We start from the raw sequence: 20,651 nt of genomic DNA on the forward strand, positions 1-20,651 counted from the left end.
AATTAATTAATTTTTCTATCGTCATGTTAACACATATGGGCCTGGTTTCAAAGACAAGGCTTACCTAAAGCCAGTGCTAGGCCTTAGGTAAATTAAGGCTGGTACAGGCAAATTTTGACATCTGTCAGGCGCAAGTTATTTACAGTTTGTGTTTTAGTCTAGGACTACCCTTGTCTGTGAAACCGGAGGAAAGTGGTGGTTTTCCCGGACAGGCCTTTCCCTAGTCCCAGACTAAAATGAATGTTTGAGCTGCTTTCATTTCAAAAAACCTTGTATTGATGTATCTTAAAATATATCAGTGTCATTGTTTTGTTTCAAGATGTACACCATGTTTTTTTTTTTTGTAAAATTTGTTTGTAAAAACTACTTAAATGTTCTAAAATAACTAATTCAGGCCTAATCCTGAATTAATCTAAACCCTGTCCGGGAAACTAAATCCCCCTAAATCCATTACGTAGTCTTCTGAAAATGGATGCTGGGTGGAACGTGAAATCAAAAGGCGTTGTTTTCAGCCGGTCTGCTTTGGCAGTTGCACACAAGCGTTAGCAAGTAGCCGGTTTTAGTCAGCTACTAACTATTGTTAATTATTTACTTGGCTTATCATATTTATAGTATTTTGAGGGAAATACTGTGTAGAATATTTGTCTTAAAAAGGATCAGTTTATCCTCATGGTCTAAAACAAAGGCGAGTATTCTTCACTACAAGTTTGAATGTAGCCTGCTAGCTAATAACATTAACAAGATCATATTAAAAAGCATTGACAGATGGATCATAATTAAATTGTATGTCTAACTGATGGTATGATGCTTTCAGTTTGAACGCGTTGTATACTAACATGGATGACAGTAAAGGATCAGTAGACCCATCTCTCGTGTCAGAAGATGGAAAAAATGTGAAAGCGGTGTTGTGCCAACGATGTGGTTCAAAGGTGCTTTGTCCTGGCATGGCAGTGTTTGCAGAAAAAGAGGTAAAACATTTGAATACACTTGTGAGCAGATATTTCTTAACATTAGTTAATGTATTACCTTTATTAAAATTAGTTCATGTTCATTTCAGCATTTACTGATACATTTTTAAACTTAAAAGATGTAACTGTTAACATTATTCAATGCACAATGCATTAAAATGAACAATTGTATTGGCATTAAAAAATTACTTAGTGTTAACTAATGCACATACTAATGTTATCACATAAACCTTTATTGTGAAGTGTTACCAATATACCAAATTTGACTTGCATAGCATTATATAGTATTATAACACTTGATATCACAATATCTTGTTTTTCATGCAAAACCCCTTCCAGCTGTTTCTGCCCTCCATGAGAAAGAAAACCTCCATAGGTCAGTCAGATGGAACGCTGGATGGGGACACATTAACTGCCCACTGGCTGGTTGATGACATGTACACGTTTGAAAATGTGGGCTTCACTAAAGATGTTGGGAAAGTGAAGTACCTTATTTGTGCTGATTGTGAGATTGGACCCATTGGCTGGCATTGCTTGGATGACAAGAAGAGCTTCTATGTGGCATTGGACAGGGTAAACCATGAATAGAGCACATGTTTGAGTCTAGAAAAATGAAACAGTATTTGACAATGTAACTCAAGGCTCTCATACTGAATTTTTTTTTAAGTTCTGTATTTTATTTTCTTGCAGAGTTTGGATTGATTCTAGGGTAGTGTTTCTGTATGGACTGTGTTTATACTTTTTACTGTAAAGTTTTCATATTCACCGTACTAATAATTCTGACAAAGACAGACAACACTTTTAAACATTCCTTAACACATGGCCTTTTTCATCTTTCTTATCTCTCTGGTTTTCATAACACATCAACCCACTATTGAGTATGAAGAGGTTGGGGAGAAAGGCAGTGCTTGTAAAATAACAAAATTTGCATTTGACCATTTAAAAGACTTGCGATATTAAACTGAGGTGAAATAAAATATAACTCTAATCTTTTCTCCAAGTGTCATGTTTATGTAAAAGAGTGTTTCTTATTGCATCTAAAATGTTTGATGTTTGGAAATAGAATATGTGCATTTATATATAGGCTTTCTTTAAATATGGTACCTTTGTAAAACCTTATTGACTCAGAAATGTTTTATACCCTGGTTACTTCATTTCATCAGTTGGTAAAACATTACGCTATAACTGCCACACCTCTATATTCCATAGTAGAATAATTCCACAGATAGGCGGATCGGACAACGGGCATAGCTGTCCTGTGTTTATAGGGGGCGACAACACTTCCTAGTTGACGTGTGGTACGTGCTCGTAGATATTGCTTGCATGGATCGCTACAGTGGATGCTAATGGACATTCAGCACAAAGATATGTAAAGACAAAAGTCAACTGCAACCTCAGTACGGTGAGATTCTTTCTGTCTTGCCACGGCGTTTTATTATCCGCTGAAGGATGCTGTGTTCTGAATTCGGGTGGTCATGTGAAGGTACAAATCCACACGGGTTACATATTCAAGCGTTGTTTGAGAGCACCATATATACAGCATCACGCGGTGGTTAGCGACTAAATGTGAAGTTAGATTTCGAGCGGATCGGAAGAGTCAATGCTACGCATTGTCCCTGAGCAACAAATGTTACTTCCGTGTAGGCAACTTGAAAGAGTCCATTTAAAGAAGTAGTTCCGGTAAAAATGAGGCTGTCGGCCGTGGTACATCAATCCGCGCAAGTCACTTCTCTAATTCAGTAGCAGCCTACTTATGCCTTTTTAAAGCACTTTCGGGGAGACGTCAAAGCATGTTAATACATCGAAGTTGGATTTTCTGGATTGTGACGAGTATGTAAAAGCTGATTTATAACCACAGGTTTTGTGAAAGTAATTACTGTTATGTCATTTGTTTACGTTACGCCTTGCGCAAAGAGGTCAAAAATAAAGCAAATGCATTTTCCTGAGCTTTGCAAATAAAATGGACCGTTTTCTGTGACTTTACCAGCATCCGACCTTACATCAAATTCCATATTTGACATTCTATAAATTAAAGTAATGTGTTTTTTATTATTATGGAATCGTGTTGCTCAATTGTTAATCATTATCAAACAAAAGCTTTGTTTGAATGTATTCTTACATAATGCTTGAATATTTTTCAATGCATTTTTTTACCCAACATGCTTCTTGGAAAATTAAAGTGACGTTAGACTAAAAAAACAAAACAATGACCAAAGAAATTGATATTGATGAGAACGTCAGATGAAGAATATTTAGCGTCTCTATTTTGTACGCGGAAGCCCACTAAGCACTGTAACGTCGACACTGCGGCGTGTGTACGTTTCCCAAAGTGGATGAGGATGTTAATTGTCGGAGTTCAGGTGCAATCATTCTTTAATATGGCATATTTTCGAGACTAATTAAAGCATTTACTTCAACTTCAAACAGTTTACTGCAGTTTCCGCATGTCATCATTTGGATCAAGTTCCCCAGAATGACCCATTCACGACCCAACGAGTTTATTCCACCACCGGAGTGCCCTGTCTTTGAGCCCAGTTGGGAGGAATTTGCCGACCCTTTTGGGTTTATCAACAAAATACGTCCAATTGCAGAAAATACTGGCATCTGCAAGATACGACCACCCCCGGTAAGTTTCTTCGACATATAACTGAACTGTCAAGTGAAAACTGCATCTCGATCGTCTTTTTTACGCGTAGGTTACAGCCCTCAGTTAAATCCCGAAACACTTTGTAAAGACAGGTTTTTCAACATGGCGGATTGCGGCTCCAGCCATTGCGAATGTTCGTAACTGTGCGTGAGCGTGTGCGCGCAGCAACTAGCTATGCGTGAATGCTCGCGTGTGGCTACTCCTATACATCCACAATAACATCACTTACTTTCTTAGGAAGCTAGTTTTTTTCATTCTGTGGATTTTGAGGATTAGAACTGACTTTCTGTACATACTTTATTTTTATAAATATTTGATTGATGGACAGTGTTGTAGTACGACTGTTATTGTCTTCCAAGATCAATGTTGTTAGTAGGCATCCACACAAATAAGAACAAATCAAACCTCGATTTAATCTCTAGGACGAGCATTTCCTTCACCAATTCATTTTACAGTATTTTTTAACATTTTTGCGCACGGTGCTCACCAGTAACTTGCACAGTTGGTGCAAACGCAACTTCCTATTATTTTTAATCTCAACGTCAAAACATTGAAGTAAAAATGTGACCTTTAAACTTGATTTTGACGTCAGTTTAGATGGCGTAGCAGTGTTTATTTATCAGATTTAAGTAAATAAAATATTTATTTTGTACAGTTTATACAGTAATTCGAAGACAATGTCCTGACCTACAATGGCCCCTTTGCTTACAAATAGTCAGAAATCGCTCGATTGTCATCGCATTTCTATCGTTCATCGGACAAAAAGACTTGACGATTTAACTTGAGACGAAATGTAAAATTATTGCATAAGTTTCAGGAGGTGTAAATGGCCTTAGCCGTTGTCCTCCATGTTGTACGAGTTGAGGATTTGCATTTGGCTTCGCCATCTGGCCATTAAAACAGAAATTCGATGTAAATACACTCAAGTGAGAAGTGAAATTAAACGCAGGTCGCGTTTTAAACGGGTGCAAGGTTACATACTTTTTATTTTCGTGTCTATAAATATTTTTGTATTTGCCTTGTTTATAAATATAGTTGTTAACACCCTAAAACGGCCTATGTGGAAGGATAAAGAAAGGTGTGTTGTCGTCACCACCAGTATCCATCATAATATATTATGCGAGAAACCTTTTGTGATTTGATATTTTAGCGATAAATATATTTAAATATACAGCTACTTTCTCAAAAGCAATGCTAAATAACCCTAAATAAATTTGTTTTGTTTATGGGATTTGTGTGTATGTATTGTAAATTACAATTGAAGTGATTAAATAGACTATATATATGACTCACTCTGTATTGTTTTGTGTATTGAACATGACATAACCATGATGTTGTTGTTGCACTTAAATGCAGTCATATTCATTAGCCTTGGAAGCTTGCTTGCTTTATAAATGCTCTGTTATTAGGTGACAAATGGTAAACACAAAAGCTTACTATGCATTTTGTTCATGTCAGGGATGGCAGCCACCATTTGCCTGCGATGTGGACCGACTTCATTTCACCCCACGCATTCAGAGGCTCAACGAGTTGGAGGTAAAGCTTAGATCTGTGTCCTGCTGCTTGTCGGGTACTTTGAATTTGCAGACACATTCATGTGGTCTCTTTTGGGGGCTTATTAAGCCTAACCCCAATGCTGAAGCAACAAGCGTGGCCTTTGACACCAAACCCAATGCTTTAAAGTGTGACAATCCTAAAAGGTCACAAACAAAAAGCGAAGGTCACTGGTGCAATGCTGCAACAAGATCTCATTGTTGCAACCAGCCCTGTTAGGATGATTAATGTTGTTTTTTATGTAATATAACCTGTTAAAAAGCAAAGCTGGCCATGAAGTTTTATTCTTTGCAGAAACTATTGAAAAAAAAAAGAAATTTGCATGTGTATTTTATTGTTCCTCAGGCCCAAACCAGAGTAAAGCTCAACTTCCTGGACCAGATAGCAAAGTTCTGGGAACTGCAGGGCTGCACGTTGAAAATTCCTCATGTCGAACGCAAAACCCTGGATTTGTATGTGCTCTACAAGGTGGGTTTAAAGTTATGTCATCTGCAAAAGTTTCTCTTATGCTTAGCATTGCGTTCAACCTCTTATTATTCACATGGATTAAAGCTAAGTGTATATATTTGTTTGTTTCTGCAGTTCAGGTAATTGTTGGTTCTGCAACAACTAATCTTTAAAAATCACGTCATGTACTTTATCAGTGGCTTTCTTTAGAAATAAAATGTAGATGTAAATATCTTTCAAGAGGAATCTGACCTCTGCTATTGTATCTGTTTAGCTGGTCAAAGAAGAAGGAGGCTTTGATGTGGTCTGCAAGGAACGAAGGTGGACTCAAATTGCAATAAAGATGGGCTTTGCTCCCGGCAAAGCAATTGGCTCTCACCTGCGTGCTCATTATGAGAGGATTCTCTACCCTTACTATCTGTTCCAGGCTGGAGCTAATCTTATGGTGAGGCCATGAAAGAGCTTGCATAACTTTCTTTTTTTCCTTTCTTTTTAATGTTTTAGTTTTGTTCTTTCTGATGTAGATTGCGGTTCATTTAGTATTGTTGATAATTGTTGATAAGTGCCCTAGTTTTTCTTTTTTTTGCATCGGTAAATGTGCATGCAATCTATCTGATCATTTTAAAGGATTAGTCAATTTTCTTTAAAAAAATCCAGATAATTTACTCACCACCATGTCATCCAAAATGTTGATGTTTTTTTGTTCAGTCGAGAAGAAATTATGTTTTTTGAGGAAAACATTCTAGGATTTTTCGCATTTTAATGGACCCCAACACTTAATAGTTTTAATGCAGTTTAAAATTGCAGTTTCAAAGGACTCTAAACGATCCCAAACAAGCCATAAGGGTCTTATCTAGCAAACGATTGTCATTTTTGACAAGAAAAAGTAAAAATATGCACTTTTAAACCACAACTTCTCGTCTATCTCCGGTCCTGTGACGCGTCAGCGCAACCTCACGTAATTACGTAATGCCATGGAATATGAAACGCACATTTGTGGACCATTTTAAACAATAAACTGACACAAACACATTAAAGGAATAGTCTACTCATTTTCAATATTAAAATGTTATTACCTTAACTAAGAATTGTTGATACATCCCTCTATCATCTGTGTGCGTGCACGTAAGCGTTGGAGCGCGCTGCGACGTTCGATAGCATTTAGCTTAGCCCCATTCATTCAATGGTACCATTTAGAGATAAAGTTAGAAGTGACCAAACACATCAACGTTTTTCCTATTTAAGACGAGTAGTTATACGAGCAAGTTTGGTGGTACAAAATAAAACGTAGCGCTTTTCTAAGCGGATTTAAAAGAGGAACTATATTTTATGGCGTAATAGCACTTTTGTGAGTACTTCGACTTGGCGCAGTAACACCCTCCCTCTCCCATTATGAGAGTGAGAAGGGGAGCGGACTTTTCAGGCAAGTCGAAGTACTCCCAAAAGTGCTATTACGCCATAAAATATAGTTCCTCTTTTAAATCCGCTTAGAAAAGCGCTACGTTTTATTTTGTACCACCAAACTTGCTCGTATAACTACTCGTCTTAAATAGGAAAAACGTTGATGTGTCCGGTCACCTCTAACTTTATCTCTAAATGGTACCATTGAATGAATGGGGCTAAGCTAAATGCTATCGAAGCGTCACAGCGCGCTCCAGCGCTTACGTGCACGCACACAGATGATAGAGGGGTGTATCAACAATTCTTAGTTAAGGTAATAACATATTTTAATATTGAAAATGAGTAGACTATTCCTTTAAATAGTATCATTCGACATACAACAACATCGGAACGGTCCTCTTTCTCCACACTTGTAAACACTGGGGCGTAGGTTCGCATGCGTCATCTGTGACCCCTTGACGTGATGAGTTATTGCGTGAGGTTGCGCTGGCGCGTCACAGGACCGGAGATAGACGAGAAGTTGTAGTTTAAAAGTGGATATTTTTTATTTTTCTTGTCAAAAATGACAGTCGTTTTGCTAGATAAGACCCTTATGCCTCGTTTGGAATTGTTTAGAGTCCTTTGATACTGCAATTTTAAACTGCATTAAAACAGTTAGGTGTTGGGATCCATTAAAGTCCATCAAAATGAGAAAAATCCTGGAATGTTTTCCTCAAAAAACTAAATTTCTTCTCGACTGAATATAGAAAGACATCAACATTGTGGATGGCATGGTGGTGGGTGAATTGTCTGGATTTTTTTTGGGGAAAATGGACTAATCCTTTAAGGAAATAACAAAGTATAAGTACTACAGTATATGTGTAAAATGTGTATTATATAAACCTGCAGTTTTGTTTCTATATGTTTTATGGGGTGTAAATTTAGTTTGTTTATAGTATTGTCTGGCAAGCTGTGTTCCTGTGGGTTCAGTGGTTAACTGCTTTCTCGGTCTTGCACTAAATGTTTTTGGTGTTTTCCCCGTAGTCCCTCCCCCAACAATAAAGGGGTGTCAATGTATTCACTAAGTGGGCCTGAGCTCTAGACCCACTCGCCTGCTGCCGTTACCCCTTGCTTAATACCCTAGGGGTGATCTGCTTTGCCTCTCACGGTTACTGGCTTTAATGATGTCCACCCTGCTGTCATGTGGCTCTCTGTTTAATTAGAGAAGAGTGAAGCCACATGTGCACACATAGTGGTTATGTAAATTTGGATTTGTGCATCTGCATTTGTCAAATAAAAATGGTTATTTTTAGGTCTTTTTATAATGTGGATATATGGGCTTGTCGTTTATGTGATGTCTTTGTACAGCAGAACGCCCAGAAGCCAACTCTGACTAATGACACCAAAGACAAGGAGTATAAATCCCATGATCTGCCCCAGCGCCAGTCAGTGCAACCGATAGAAACCTGCACTATCGCCCGCAGAGCCAAGCGAACGGAGGTAAAGCTGCTTTTTTGACCGACTTCTCACTTTTTGATCTGTACCTCAACCAGTGTGTTTTAACAGGGTTCCCACGGGTCTTTGAAATCCTTGAAAGTTTGTGAATCTGGGGAAAAATTCAAGGCCCTTGGAAGTTTTTGAAAATATAGAAACATAGACACAGGGCATTGAAAGTGCTTGAATCTATTTTATGCAAGAAGTTTTCTGGAAAAAATCCAAATGATTCCCTGTGTAGTGTAGGATAATATCATAAAAATTCTAGACTTTAAGCACACGTGCTAAACTGTTCACTTTAAATGCTTATATATTCTGTATGCGAATGTTGATTCATACCAAAATGCTTTTTTGCATAGTTGTGTTTGACACATGAAAACGTCTCGTGTTACGTATGTAACTATGTAACCATACTTCCTGTGTCCCTGTAACGCTGTCTTTGGCAATATTTCAGATAGCGATATACTTCCTGGCTCCCGTGTCACCCCATCTTTGTTGTAAAGCCTCACCATTGAGTTTGATATACACATTTAGACGCACTTGCCCCTAAAGTGTAACCGCAGTGACGCAGCGCGAGTGCCCTCGAAAGGGAACTGTAACAATGTATCTTAAAAGGTAACACGATGAAATGTGTCCCCACATTTAGTCCTTGAATTTGAGGGTATTGGACCTGGAAAGTCGTTGAAAGGTCCTCAAATTTGAAGTTAACTAAGGTGTGGGAACCCTGTTGGCATTACTCATCATACGTTTTTAAATTGTCACCTTTCTCCTTATAGGGGCGCTGTCTCAAATCAGAACAGGGCGAAATGAGCGAAAACAAGCCCAATCTGAGAAGGAGAATGGGCTCGTGTGTGGCCAAACAAGAACCAGGTATAGATCAATGTTTTTCTTTTTTTGCTTACAGAATTGTTTAAATAGTGGTGGAACTGTACCTTTTTATTTATCTGTCTCTTCCAGTGAAAGAAATTCCCATCCAGGTGAAACAAGAACCCATTGAACCAACAACCGAAGGTGAAAAATCAAAGGTAAGGACATTTTGTTTGTTTCACAAGAGAAAATATGCAGTGCATTTGTGGTATTGTTTGTTGTAATCTATTTGTTTCATAGGTGGAGCAGTATATATGCTTAGTGTGTGGGGGTGGAGGTGACGAAGATAGACTATTGCTTTGTGATGGGTGTGATGACAGCTACCACACCTTCTGTCTGATCCCACCCCTCCATGATGTCCCCAAAGGCGACTGGAGGTGCCCCACGTGCCTGGCTAAGGTAAGCCACTCCCCAGCTGCCTACATCTGCAAACAGATGGCATAAGTCTTTGGGTTCGTCTCCGTGGTTTTTGACCTCGTGTGACACTTGCATGGGTTTGCCTAAACAAATACAAAGGCATATAATTATTTTCAAAAGCTAATTTCATAACTTAATAATTCACAGCTTGCATTATGTGTTATAATAAAGACGATATTTCTTAAAGGGACATTCCATTCAGCTGATCTCGGGGTCTGGCGCTACCACCTTTAGCATAGCTTAGCATAATCCATTGAATCTGATTAGACCATTAGCATTATGCTAAAAGTGTTAGCGCCAGACTCGGAGATCGGCTTAATGGATTCCAAAATGGTAAAAATAAAATGTTTAACTCTAGGGGAGCTAGAGCTAACCAAGTAGAGTGTCCCTATAAGGGAATGGGGTTGCTTTTAGACTTTGCATGCATGCTGTGCAATTTGTTCAAAGTTTGTAATCATTTACGTTGACTTTTATATTCTCCCTACAGGAGTGTGGTAAGCCACAAGTTGCTTTTGGGTTCGAGCAGGCCCCAAGAGACTACACCCTCCGGACTTTCGGGGATATGGCGGACTCTTTCAAATCAGACTATTTCAACATGCCTGTTCATGTATGTTTGATGTGACACTCGTGCAAACATTATATGATTGCTAACCGTTACACTTTGGAGTGACTGGCTTTATCGTTTGGCAGATGGTTCCCACAGAGCTGGTGGAAAAGGAGTTCTGGCGACTGGTTAGCACTATTGAGGAGGATGTCACAGTGGAGTATGGAGCTGATATTGCTTCAAAGGACTTTGGAAGTGGATTCCCAGTTAAAAACGGCACCTTTAAAGTCTCGCCAGAGGAGGAGGTACAAATTGCTCTGAAGTCAATCTAAATGCTTTAAAGCATTGGTGCAATATGATGAGTAATTAAAACAATCTTGTGTCATTTTGTCAAGGATTATCTGAGCAGTGGTTGGAACCTGAACAACATGCCAGTACTGGATGCATCTGTGCTGACTCACGTCACAGCAGACATCTGTGGGATGAAGCTCCCATGGCTTTATGTGGGCATGTGCTTTTCCTCCTTCTGCTGGCATATTGAGGACCACTGGAGTTATTCTGTCAATTATCTGCACTGGTATTCCACCCTCACTTCCTATATTTTAAAAGAAATCGTTTAATGTGATGCAGTATTAAATGTATCTGCTTTTTAACGGTGATACATCACATCGTATGTGACTCGGCACGTTTTTTACTCCGCTTTTGTTGTTGTTTATTTGCAGGGGAGAGCCAAAGACGTGGTATGGCGCTCCAGGCTACGCCGCCGAGCAATTGGAGAAGGTGATGAAGAACTTGGCTCCTGAGCTCTTTGAGTCCCAGCCAGACCTTCTCCACCAGCTGGTCACTATTATGAACCCAAATCTACTCATGGATCATGGAGTACCGGTGAGTAGCCACTGGATGCATGCTATTTGACACAGCCTATTAATCACATTTTACTCCATTCTGTTCTTCATTTGAGATGCAGTACATCGATTAACTCATTTATTTGTTCTCTGTAGATTTACCGTACAAACCAGTGTGCTGGCGAGTTTGTCATTACCTTCCCGAGGTCCTATCACAGTGGATTCAACCAGGGCTTTAACTTTGCAGAGGCTGTCAACTTCTGCACAGCAGACTGGGTAAAAACTACTTAATATCAGTTAATCATTATACAACATGAACTTGTTACGATATACTGTCAAATTGTATGCATCTAGAGGTGTGAATTGTCATTTGCAACTAATTTTAATTTTGTTATTATGTCAGACTGTGGAAGAAATGTGGGACGGGCCTTGATTTTAACCTTGGGGAATTGAGTGTTACATTGCAGTACCAGACTTGATAGCCCAACATTATCTAAAAGTTTGCCTGAATGTCATTTCGGAGGATAAACAGCTTATTACATTTTTATTACATTTGGTATTCAAGCCTAGAAGCAGGCTACAGTTGAACCATGAAAAGTAAATAGCGTTGATGTTAGTCTGATGTCATGTTAAATTAAATGGAAAAACTAAGCTGCGGTTTGTTGTTTCAGATGCCTCTTGGACGACAGTGTATCGAGCACTACCGATCTCTGAACAGATACTGTGTTTTCTCTCACGATGAGATGACTTGTAACATTGCCACCAAGGCAGACAGTCTTGAGTTGGAACTGGCCTGTGCTGTCCATAAGGACATGAGCATGATGATTCAAGAGGAGAAGGAGCTCCGTGAGAGAGTCTATAAGCTGGTATGTGAAATTTTGAGCGCATTAACCCCTTAAACTCTGCAGACCAGCCAGCGAGTCCAAAACTGCATCATCTACTTTATTTAAAAAATGTATGTATGTGTGTGTGTGTATATATGTGTATATACAACGTTTTCTGTAAAAAAGTTTTTCTGTTTAAAATCAGACATGCCCAATTTTGCAAAAATGTTAATTATACTGCAGAGCATAAGTAGTATCCGATTGTTCTATGTTAGCATATACAGTGTTTCTGTAGCGCAATAGTTATCCTTTAATTCAGCTGGTATAGGACTGTGTTAGCTACATTAATGTTATTGGTTCGATTCCCAACACGCATAGGCTACTGATAAAACGTATACCTTAAAGGAAAACACCACTGTTTTTCAATATTTTACTATGTACTTACCACAACAAACCTATTTTTTTCAATGCGTGTATTTGGTCTTTGTGCGGCGCGTTGTGAACGTGTTGGCATTTGGCCTAGCCCCATTCGTTCCTTATGCTGCATTTACACTAACCGTGGTAGAGGCGTGAAGCGCGAGTGATTTCAATGTTAAGTCAATGTGAGGACGCGTTTACCGCGTCAGAAGGTCCCGCGCCGCGAAAGAGACTCATTCGCGCGTGAAGCTCACGCGAAAGGCGTGAATTGAGCGTTGTGCATGGTACGAACGAATGGTGCTTTTTGTGCATTTTGCGATTCACGCAAATTTGCGCCTGACGACCGAGTTGAAACGTTTGAACTTTGGCGGAATTTCTCGCGGCGTTAACCAATCAGGAGCCTGCTTGCTGCTGTGGTGGCAGCCCTGCCCGAAGTCACTCATTCAATCAACGCTTGATATTGTCCGTAAGCAGTCACCCGGAGCTATACGACACAAGTTCTTATTTCTATAGAGACAGGAATAAAAAGGACCTCGCTTGGAAGAGTCAGTGAGGACATTGGGCAACCTGGTAAGTTGTAATACACACTTCACTTTTGAGTCACGTGATGTTTATCGACCATCGTCGTTTATTTTCCCCCTATAGTAAGGTTACCAAATACAAACTGGTAACTCTCAATAAATGCACAATCAACATCAATCATCTTGCAAACAGACAACCGCATAGCACTTGCCCCTCCCACAAGAAGCGGAGTTTGCCTCTGACACGCTTGAAATGCGGTTAGTGTAAACTCAGCATTGGGATCCAAACAGGGATGAATTTGGAAGCCACCGGACACTTCCATGTTTTCCCTATTTTGAGACTGTTACATGAGTAGTTGCACGACTAAGTTTGGTGGCACAAAATAAAACATGGCGATATTTATTTTTTATAAGCATACTATAGAACTATATTATATGGTGGAAGAGCACTTAGTTTGCAGCACTTCGACCTCAGTACGCAGTAACATTATCACTCCTGACTACTCCCTCTATCGCTCAAACTTCCCTCAATATTACTGCGCGCGAGTTCAAAGTGCTACAAACGAAGTTCTCTTCCACCATACAATATAGTTCTCATTTTTATCCACCTAAAAATTTGCCTTGTTTTGTGCCACCATACTTACTCGTGTAACTACTCATGTAACAGTCTTTAAATAGGGAAAACATGGAAGTGTTTGGTGGCTTTTAAATTCATCCCTGTTGGAATGAATGGGGCTAGGCTAAATGCGAACACATTCACGACACGCTGTACAAAGATTAAGTGCACGCATTAAAAAAGATAGATATGTATTAATTTGTGTAATTTGAGGTAAGAACATAGTAAAATATTGTTTGTTGTTTGTGTTTAAATGCATGGTGTCTGCCAAATGCATAAATATACATTTTAACCACCATAATCTATACAGAAGAACTATTTTTAGTTATAGCTCTCATGGCTTTTTACTCTTTGTTTGGGTTTGTATAGACTGTCTGGCTGTCTAGTACTAATTGATCCCATTGTGTTCATGTGGCTCTCTAGGGTGTGTGGCACTCCCAGCAGGTTGACTATGACCTATTGCCAGATGAGGACAGGCAGTGTGCTCAGTGCCGGACCACCTGTTACCTGTCTGCCATCACCTGTCCCTGTAGCCCCGAGCAGCTGGTCTGTCTCCACCACATTCAGGACCTCTGCTCGTGCCCGCCTAGCAGCTACACACTCAAGTGAGTGTTTGCAGAGGTTACAACTTATGGGTGTTAAGCAAGGGGCAATAGATCAAGTGCAAAACGTTTGATCTGAAAGTTCTACTAAACATTTAGCAGGGTGTTTTTTTTTCTAAATTAACCCTTCTTTCGCTTGCACAGCTATAAATACACCCTCGCCGAGCTAAACCCACTTTTCCAGACGTTGACATCTCGTGCAGAGTCCTATGATGACTGGGCATCAAAAGTGAACAAGATTTTGAAGGCAGATCAAGACAATAAGAGTGGTAGGTTGTTTTTAATGCTCTCATTTCAGTTTTCGATGTAGTGATTAATTTAATTGCTTGAAGTTCAGTCTCAAAGTATTGTTTTTTTAACAACAACAACAACTAGATTTGGAGGATCTTCGTTCCTTGATAGCAGAAGCAGAGAAAAAGATGTATCCCGAGACCGACCTGTTAAATCACCTGCGTCAGGTCATTCAGAATGCAGAAAGGAGCGCTTCAATGGCGCAACAACTTCTCAATGGCAAAAGACAGACAAGGTATAAACACATCCTAATTTACTAACCCACCTCGACTAGACCAGCTGTATTTCTAACATTGCTTTTTTTTAACAGGTATCGCTCTGGTGGAGGAAAGTCTCAGAACCAGCTCACAGTAGAAGAACTGAGATCATTTGTCAATCAGCTGTATGATCTGCCCTGTAACATTCGACAGGCACCTTTTTTAAAGGTATCCAACCACACATCATGCAACATTGTCGTTTGTCATATCTTAGATTTGTGATCTCAACGTTCTCTTCTCCTACCCTTTAGGCTCTTTTGAATCGCGTCGAACAGTTCCGACAGCAGAGCTCGGATCTCCTTGCAGAGGACATGCCCGGTTCTTCGGCCCTCCAGAGCCTTCTAGATGAAGGTGCAGCCCTGGATGTGGAGTTACCTCAGCTGGCAGTGTTACGGCAGAGGCTGGAGCAGGCCCGCTGGGTGGAGGCCGTTCAGCAAGCCAGCGATCAGCCGGCCAACCTCAGTCTAGACTGCATGAGGAGACTCATAGATCAAGGGGTGGGCCTGGCACCTCACGCATGTGTGGAAAGAACCATGGCCCGCTTACAAGAGCTGCTCACTGTCTGCGAACATTGGGAAGAAAAGGCTCATAACATGCTCAGTGCTAGGTGAGTTTAGTTTGTATAGACGTTTAAATACAAAGTGTCAAATAAAGAATAACACTTTGCTTATTTGGTGTAAGGTGATTTTTAACACTGTTTTTGATTAGTGATGCATTATCAGCAAGATCTGCGAGTAGTGAAGGCAGCTTTTGGCAGTTTAGTTTGGCACTTTGCATGAACAAGTAGAACGTGCAACAAAATCATTTGCAAATTGGCAAAATTTTACTTGCAAACTTTTTTGGGTCAGCCATATTGATTTGATGGATACTACTATCTTAACAGCATGGGGTATGTCTATTCCCATAGCATTTTGGTATAAAAGGTTTTGTTTTGATAGTTTAGCAGCCTTTTGGAAGAAAATCAACACAATATTTCTTTGTTTCAGACCTCGACATAGCATTGAGACTCTTGAGGCCGCCATACAGGAAGTGGATGGCATCCCAGCGTACCTACCCAGTTGTCTACAGCTCAAAGACTGCGTCAGCAGGGCCAGAGAGTGGATAAAAGAAGCAGATGCTCTTCAGGTCCGTTTCACATTATTATATAGGGCTTCGTAATATTAACCATGTGGTTGGATAAATCTCACCCTTTTGTTTAAAAAATTCCAGTCGGTCAGTTTGAACATGTTTTCTTTTCTGCAGGTTGGAGGGCGGATCCCTGTTCTTGCTACCCTTTCTGAACTCGTGTCAAGAGCCAGAAGTATTCCGGTAACGTTGGAGCCCTTGACCCGACTGGAAAGTTTAGTGTCTGAGGTGCAGGCCTGGAAGGAAAGCGCAGCTAAAACATTCCTGTTGAGGAACTCAACCCATTCTCTACTTGAGGTAGATGAAACTGCAGCCCTTTTTAAAGAATCAATAATTTTTTTATACTATAAAATACATTTGTCATTTCTATTATTAACGTGAGTGTGTTTGTCTTTTAAGGTTTTGTGTCCTAGGTGTGAGACTGGGAGTCAGAAGTCAAAGTCTAAAAAAGTCAAGGATGTCTCGATACCTTGCAAGAAAGCTGATGTGAAACTGGACTCCCTCTGTGATGTGGAAAGAGCACTTTCTACAAGCAAAGATACAGCTTCAGCAGTACGTCCCATCTTCTTTTGATACAAATCAAGAAAACATACCGTACTTTCCAGACTATAAGCCGCACCGGAGTATAAGCCGCATCATTCAAAAATGCGTCATTAAGACAAAATAACATATACGTTGCGTTAATTTAGAAAATTATTTCACAAAATCCAAGCCGAAGAACATACATTTAATCTGGAAAGACAAGTTATTCAACTAAACAATAGCAGACAGAACAGCAGGCTGAATAGATGTCTGTACGTTAACCTAATATTATCAGTTATTTAAACGATAAATCATAGCATACAGAACTTACCTGGAAGGTTGAAAAGGCTAAATTAACCAAACAAGCCAACTAGCGTGAAGTTCGCGTACTCGTCATTCCACATTACTGAATCCATAGAATTACATAAATACAGAAGCAGCATATGGCGGACTCTCACGGCTGTAGACGGTAATGTTGTCTCTTGCCTCATAAATGTCAAAATTAATTCATACTGACTTAAAAGGCACACCTGACTATAAGACGCAGCACCAGCCAAGTTATGAAAAAAATTCGGCTTATAGACCGAAAAATACGGTATTAGGTTCTGGGTAGTGTTTATATACCCTTATATGTAATAAGTCAATGTAAACAGTAACAATATATAGTTTCAGTTTTTATTAGCTATTGTACAGATCCATACTACTTTCAAATGTATTTATCACAAAGCATCTGGGTTTCTAACCCTTGTGTATTCTTTGTCTAATAGATGGCCGCTCTTGGCGATGTGCGTCAGAAAGAGCTGGAGAGTCTGATGATTCTGAGGACCTCGAATGAGTCAAAATTACAGTCTTCGCCCAGTAGTTTGGCCCCCACCGTGTGCTTGTGTCACACCGTCCCTGCAGGCCCAATGCTCCAGTGTGAACTCTGTCGAGATGCCTACCACAGTGGCTGCGTGCCAGGGTTCAAAGACATTCCGGCAGGACAGCCTTGGTTATGCCCGCTCTGTAAGCGATCAGAGAAGCCCCCTCTGGATAAGGTGCTGCCTCTGCTGGCGTCCTTACAGCGGATCCGGGTTCGACTTCCAGAGGGCGATGCCTTGCGATACCTGATTGAGAGAACAGTGCGTTGGCAACACAGAGTGCAGCAGGTTTCTCTTCCGACAGAGCATCCTATTGGAAAAGTGAGCATTAAAATGTTTGTTGCTAATTATTTGAAAATAATTTTTACATTTTTGATGCATTATTAATTGGTTACCCATAGGCAAGACACATTTCTGGAACTGCATCAGCTCATACACTGGATGAGAGCATTGGCTCTTTCTACATGCTACAGCCGTGCATCCCTCTGGATGGTAGGTCAACAGCACCTGGTGTTTCAATACTAGGGGTGTCATGATTCTCCAAATCCTCGATTCGATTACATTTTCGGTTCTAAGGCCACGGTTCGATTCTCGATTTTTACTTTTTTTTTAAAGAACATGTTTCTATGCCATGTTTAGACTAGACTTTTATGAAATATAATATCTGACCAGATGCCCTGCCATGTTAGTCGTGCTGCCAGTGGAAAAATATGGTACACGCACATGCCTGATAAAACGAAACTTCCTGTCAGATGAACATCTGTCAGTACTTTGCACCTTAAAAACGTGTTTTTAATACCGTCAGATAAGATTGTGAGACTATACCCCAATAAGTCATGTTTAAATGCTGTTTTTATAACTCTTACCGTGGGTTCACACCAGCCGCGCTTGAGACATTAATTTCTCGTCTACCGCGTCTAGTTTGAACATTTGAGTTTACGCGCTTCATTCGCGTGTGAAATTCTAGTCATGGGAGGGGCTTCTGCAACTCCGCTCGCTTCCTGTAATCACGTCACTACGAGAGCAAGCTCCTCATTGGTTAACGCGGCGCGTTTTTCCTCCAAAGTTTTAATTTTTTAACTTGCATGTTTGCCGCGGCAGCGCTCAATTCACCCCATTCGCACGAACTAGACGCGCGGATGAGGCGGAATTGGGTCTACCGCGCCACGCTAAAAGCATCATTCGCGCCGCGAGACCTCCAGACGCGCGTCAATGCGTCTTTACATTGACTTAACATTGCAATCACTCGCGCTTGACGCCTCTACCGTGGCTGGTCTGAACGCAGCATTAAGCAACTGAAATAAGTTGTTGTGAACCTTAAACAGATCTTAGTTCAGAGAAACGAGCAGTTCTGTCACAGACGCTGCTCTGGCAGCATCGACGATTCCATTTTATTAATTCCAACTTCAAGGTTGTGACTTAATTTTGATCGATTAAAATCGAAATCATGACACCCTTATTCAATACACATTTATATAGAGATTCAACACAGATCTTGTTAAATTTACTGCATAGACAATTTTAGATATTTATGTTATGTGTCACAGGCCTCAGCACTGAGTTGGAAGAGCTACTGGTAGAAGGTCTTCTTCTGCAGGTGACTTTACCTGAACTCCAGCAGCTTTACAGCAACCTGATCAACAGGTTTTCACCGCCCCAGCACTCCCTGCAAAGCAGCGAACATGATCATCAGTATCACATCGCCCAAGACAGGAGCCCGCCCCACAAAAGCTCACCTCACAGGAGCCCTTCCCACAAAAGCCCGCCTCACAGGAGCCCCTCGATTCACAGGAGCCCCCCACACAGCAATGGACAGGATGGGAGAACGGTCCCAACTTGCTCTCAAATGCTTTCAAATATATCAATAGTGGTACAATATAACATTATCTTACAGAGACCTTGACTGTTTCTGATTAAACATGTTCCATCTAGGATGGCGTTCCAGAGATTAGGAAAGAATCCGAGAAGGTTGAGAAGAAAAACAAAAGACGTCTAGAGAAGGGAAACCTGGACGGGCAACCCAGAGACAAGATGAAGAAACCCAAGAAGAAGAAACCCAAAATGGACAAAGAAAGGAGAAGAGAGGAGAAGAGAACCATCTCCCTATCCAACTCTCTTTCTGATCCGTCATATTCAGAAGACTCTGAGGAGGATTGGTCCGTGTGCTCTGCTAAGCGATGTCAACAGCCAGAAGGAACTGAGGTGAGTAGCAGCATTATTAAAGATCTGGCTAATGTTCTTATGTGCATCCCTGCTGAAAAAAACAGTATCAAACCAGCATGGGAATTATGCTGGTCTATGCTGGTTTAGCTGGTGGTCACCAGTATACCAGCACCAAAACACAATATATGCTGGTTTTGCAAGCATGGGATGCTGGTGCTAATGCTGGTTTGATGCTGGTTTAGCTGGTGTTCACTAGCAAACCAGCACCAAAACACAACATATGCTGGTATGCTGTTTTTTTCAGCAGGGATCTTTGAAATGTATATAATGTTCTCTCTTCCCTGTTCCTGAGGTAAACTGGGTCCAGTGTGATGGAAGCTGTAACCAGTGGTTCCACCAGGTTTGTGTGGGAGTGTCTGCTGAGCAGGCTGAAAATGAGGACTACATCTGCAACACCTGTGCATCAAACAATATGACAGAATGAGGACCAAACAAATGTTTTTGGAAGGATAGTCAAAATGGCTCCCCGTTTTGCACAGAAGTTACAGCACCAAGAGCGCACCAGATATCCTCTTTTGAACCCCCCCACCGAATACCGACCCTGCTCCCTTGGTGCTACCGCCTTCTTGATAGGACTGTTAACAAAAATCTGTATGACTCTTCTGCTATGTTTTTTTTTTTTTGTATTTTTGAAGATTACATTCTATAACATTTTTCTTCTGTAGAGAACGTGATGCATAGATGTACCTCAGGGGTTTCCATCCCATGAATGCAAAACAATAGGGGACCTTAGCTTCTCCACTTGTATTTTTGTTCATATTTATTTTTCCCCAGTCACCTTAGACTTTCTAATGTGAATTTATCAAATGACATTGATCTGGGCTATTTACACCAAATGATATTAATTGGACTAAACAAAATGGTCTAAACTTATTTTTGGAACCTGCTGTTTTGGTACATGTATCTAATAATATAAAATATTATTTATTTATCCCAGCAATAACTCGGCTGGTTACCCTGATTTTCCGTAGCTTGAAATCTGCTCCGATCTGTTGCTTGATGCATTAGAAGTGTTTGTACAGAATCCTAATGTAGGTTTTCAGACAGGAGATGTAGCAGGCAGAAGAAAAGGCTGTGTGAAAAATACTTTGTGATGTATACTGTGGCTTTCTTTAAAACTCACAAAACGGATCTTTCTGATGTTAATTCAGTTGTGGAATAAAATGGTTTGTGTTCTCACCTATAAACACTGACATGTTTTAATTCTGATGGATTTCTTTTCTTGTCTTT

General features: G+C 40.3%; 2 protein-coding genes across 3 annotated transcripts; both read left to right on the top strand.

Moving 5' to 3' along the window:
- The first annotated feature begins 489 nt into the window (after positions 1–489).
- rabif (RAB interacting factor) lies at positions 490–1,961 on the top strand. Its single transcript, XM_055183932.2, has 3 exons — positions 490–685; positions 815–968; positions 1,308–1,961. Exons 2-3 carry the CDS (start codon positions 837–839, stop codon positions 1,554–1,556), a joined length of 381 nt encoding a protein of 126 aa, XP_055039907.1. The 5' UTR covers positions 490–685; positions 815–836; the 3' UTR covers positions 1,557–1,961.
- Positions 1,962–2,210: 249 nt separating this feature from the next.
- On the top strand, positions 2,211–20,630 carry kdm5ba (lysine demethylase 5Ba). Of its 2 annotated transcripts, XM_073876070.1 has the most exons (28): positions 2,211–2,370; positions 3,396–3,594; positions 5,074–5,151; positions 5,515–5,637; positions 5,891–6,061; positions 8,365–8,496; positions 9,267–9,360; positions 9,448–9,515; positions 9,598–9,756; positions 10,262–10,381; positions 10,465–10,623; positions 10,714–10,895; positions 11,041–11,203; positions 11,320–11,439; positions 11,835–12,029; positions 13,965–14,146; positions 14,288–14,412; positions 14,519–14,669; positions 14,745–14,859; positions 14,943–15,298; positions 15,678–15,816; positions 15,934–16,113; positions 16,216–16,368; positions 17,106–17,519; positions 17,600–17,690; positions 18,746–19,012; positions 19,129–19,400; positions 19,714–20,630. In XM_073876070.1, exons 2-28 carry the CDS (start codon positions 3,442–3,444, stop codon positions 19,843–19,845), a joined length of 4,494 nt encoding a protein of 1,497 aa, XP_073732171.1. In that variant the 5' UTR covers positions 2,211–2,370; positions 3,396–3,441; the 3' UTR covers positions 19,846–20,630. The 2 variants fall into 2 exon arrangements, with proteins under 2 accessions (XP_073732171.1, XP_073732172.1); XM_073876071.1 differs by lacking the exon at positions 2,211–2,370 and having other exon boundaries at positions 3,346–3,594; positions 8,368–8,496.
- Positions 20,631–20,651: the final 21 nt, after the last annotated feature.

Source organism: Misgurnus anguillicaudatus, chromosome 14 (assembly GCF_027580225.2).
Source record: "Misgurnus anguillicaudatus chromosome 14, ASM2758022v2, whole genome shotgun sequence".
Taxonomy (NCBI): domain Eukaryota; kingdom Metazoa; phylum Chordata; class Actinopteri; order Cypriniformes; family Cobitidae; genus Misgurnus; species Misgurnus anguillicaudatus.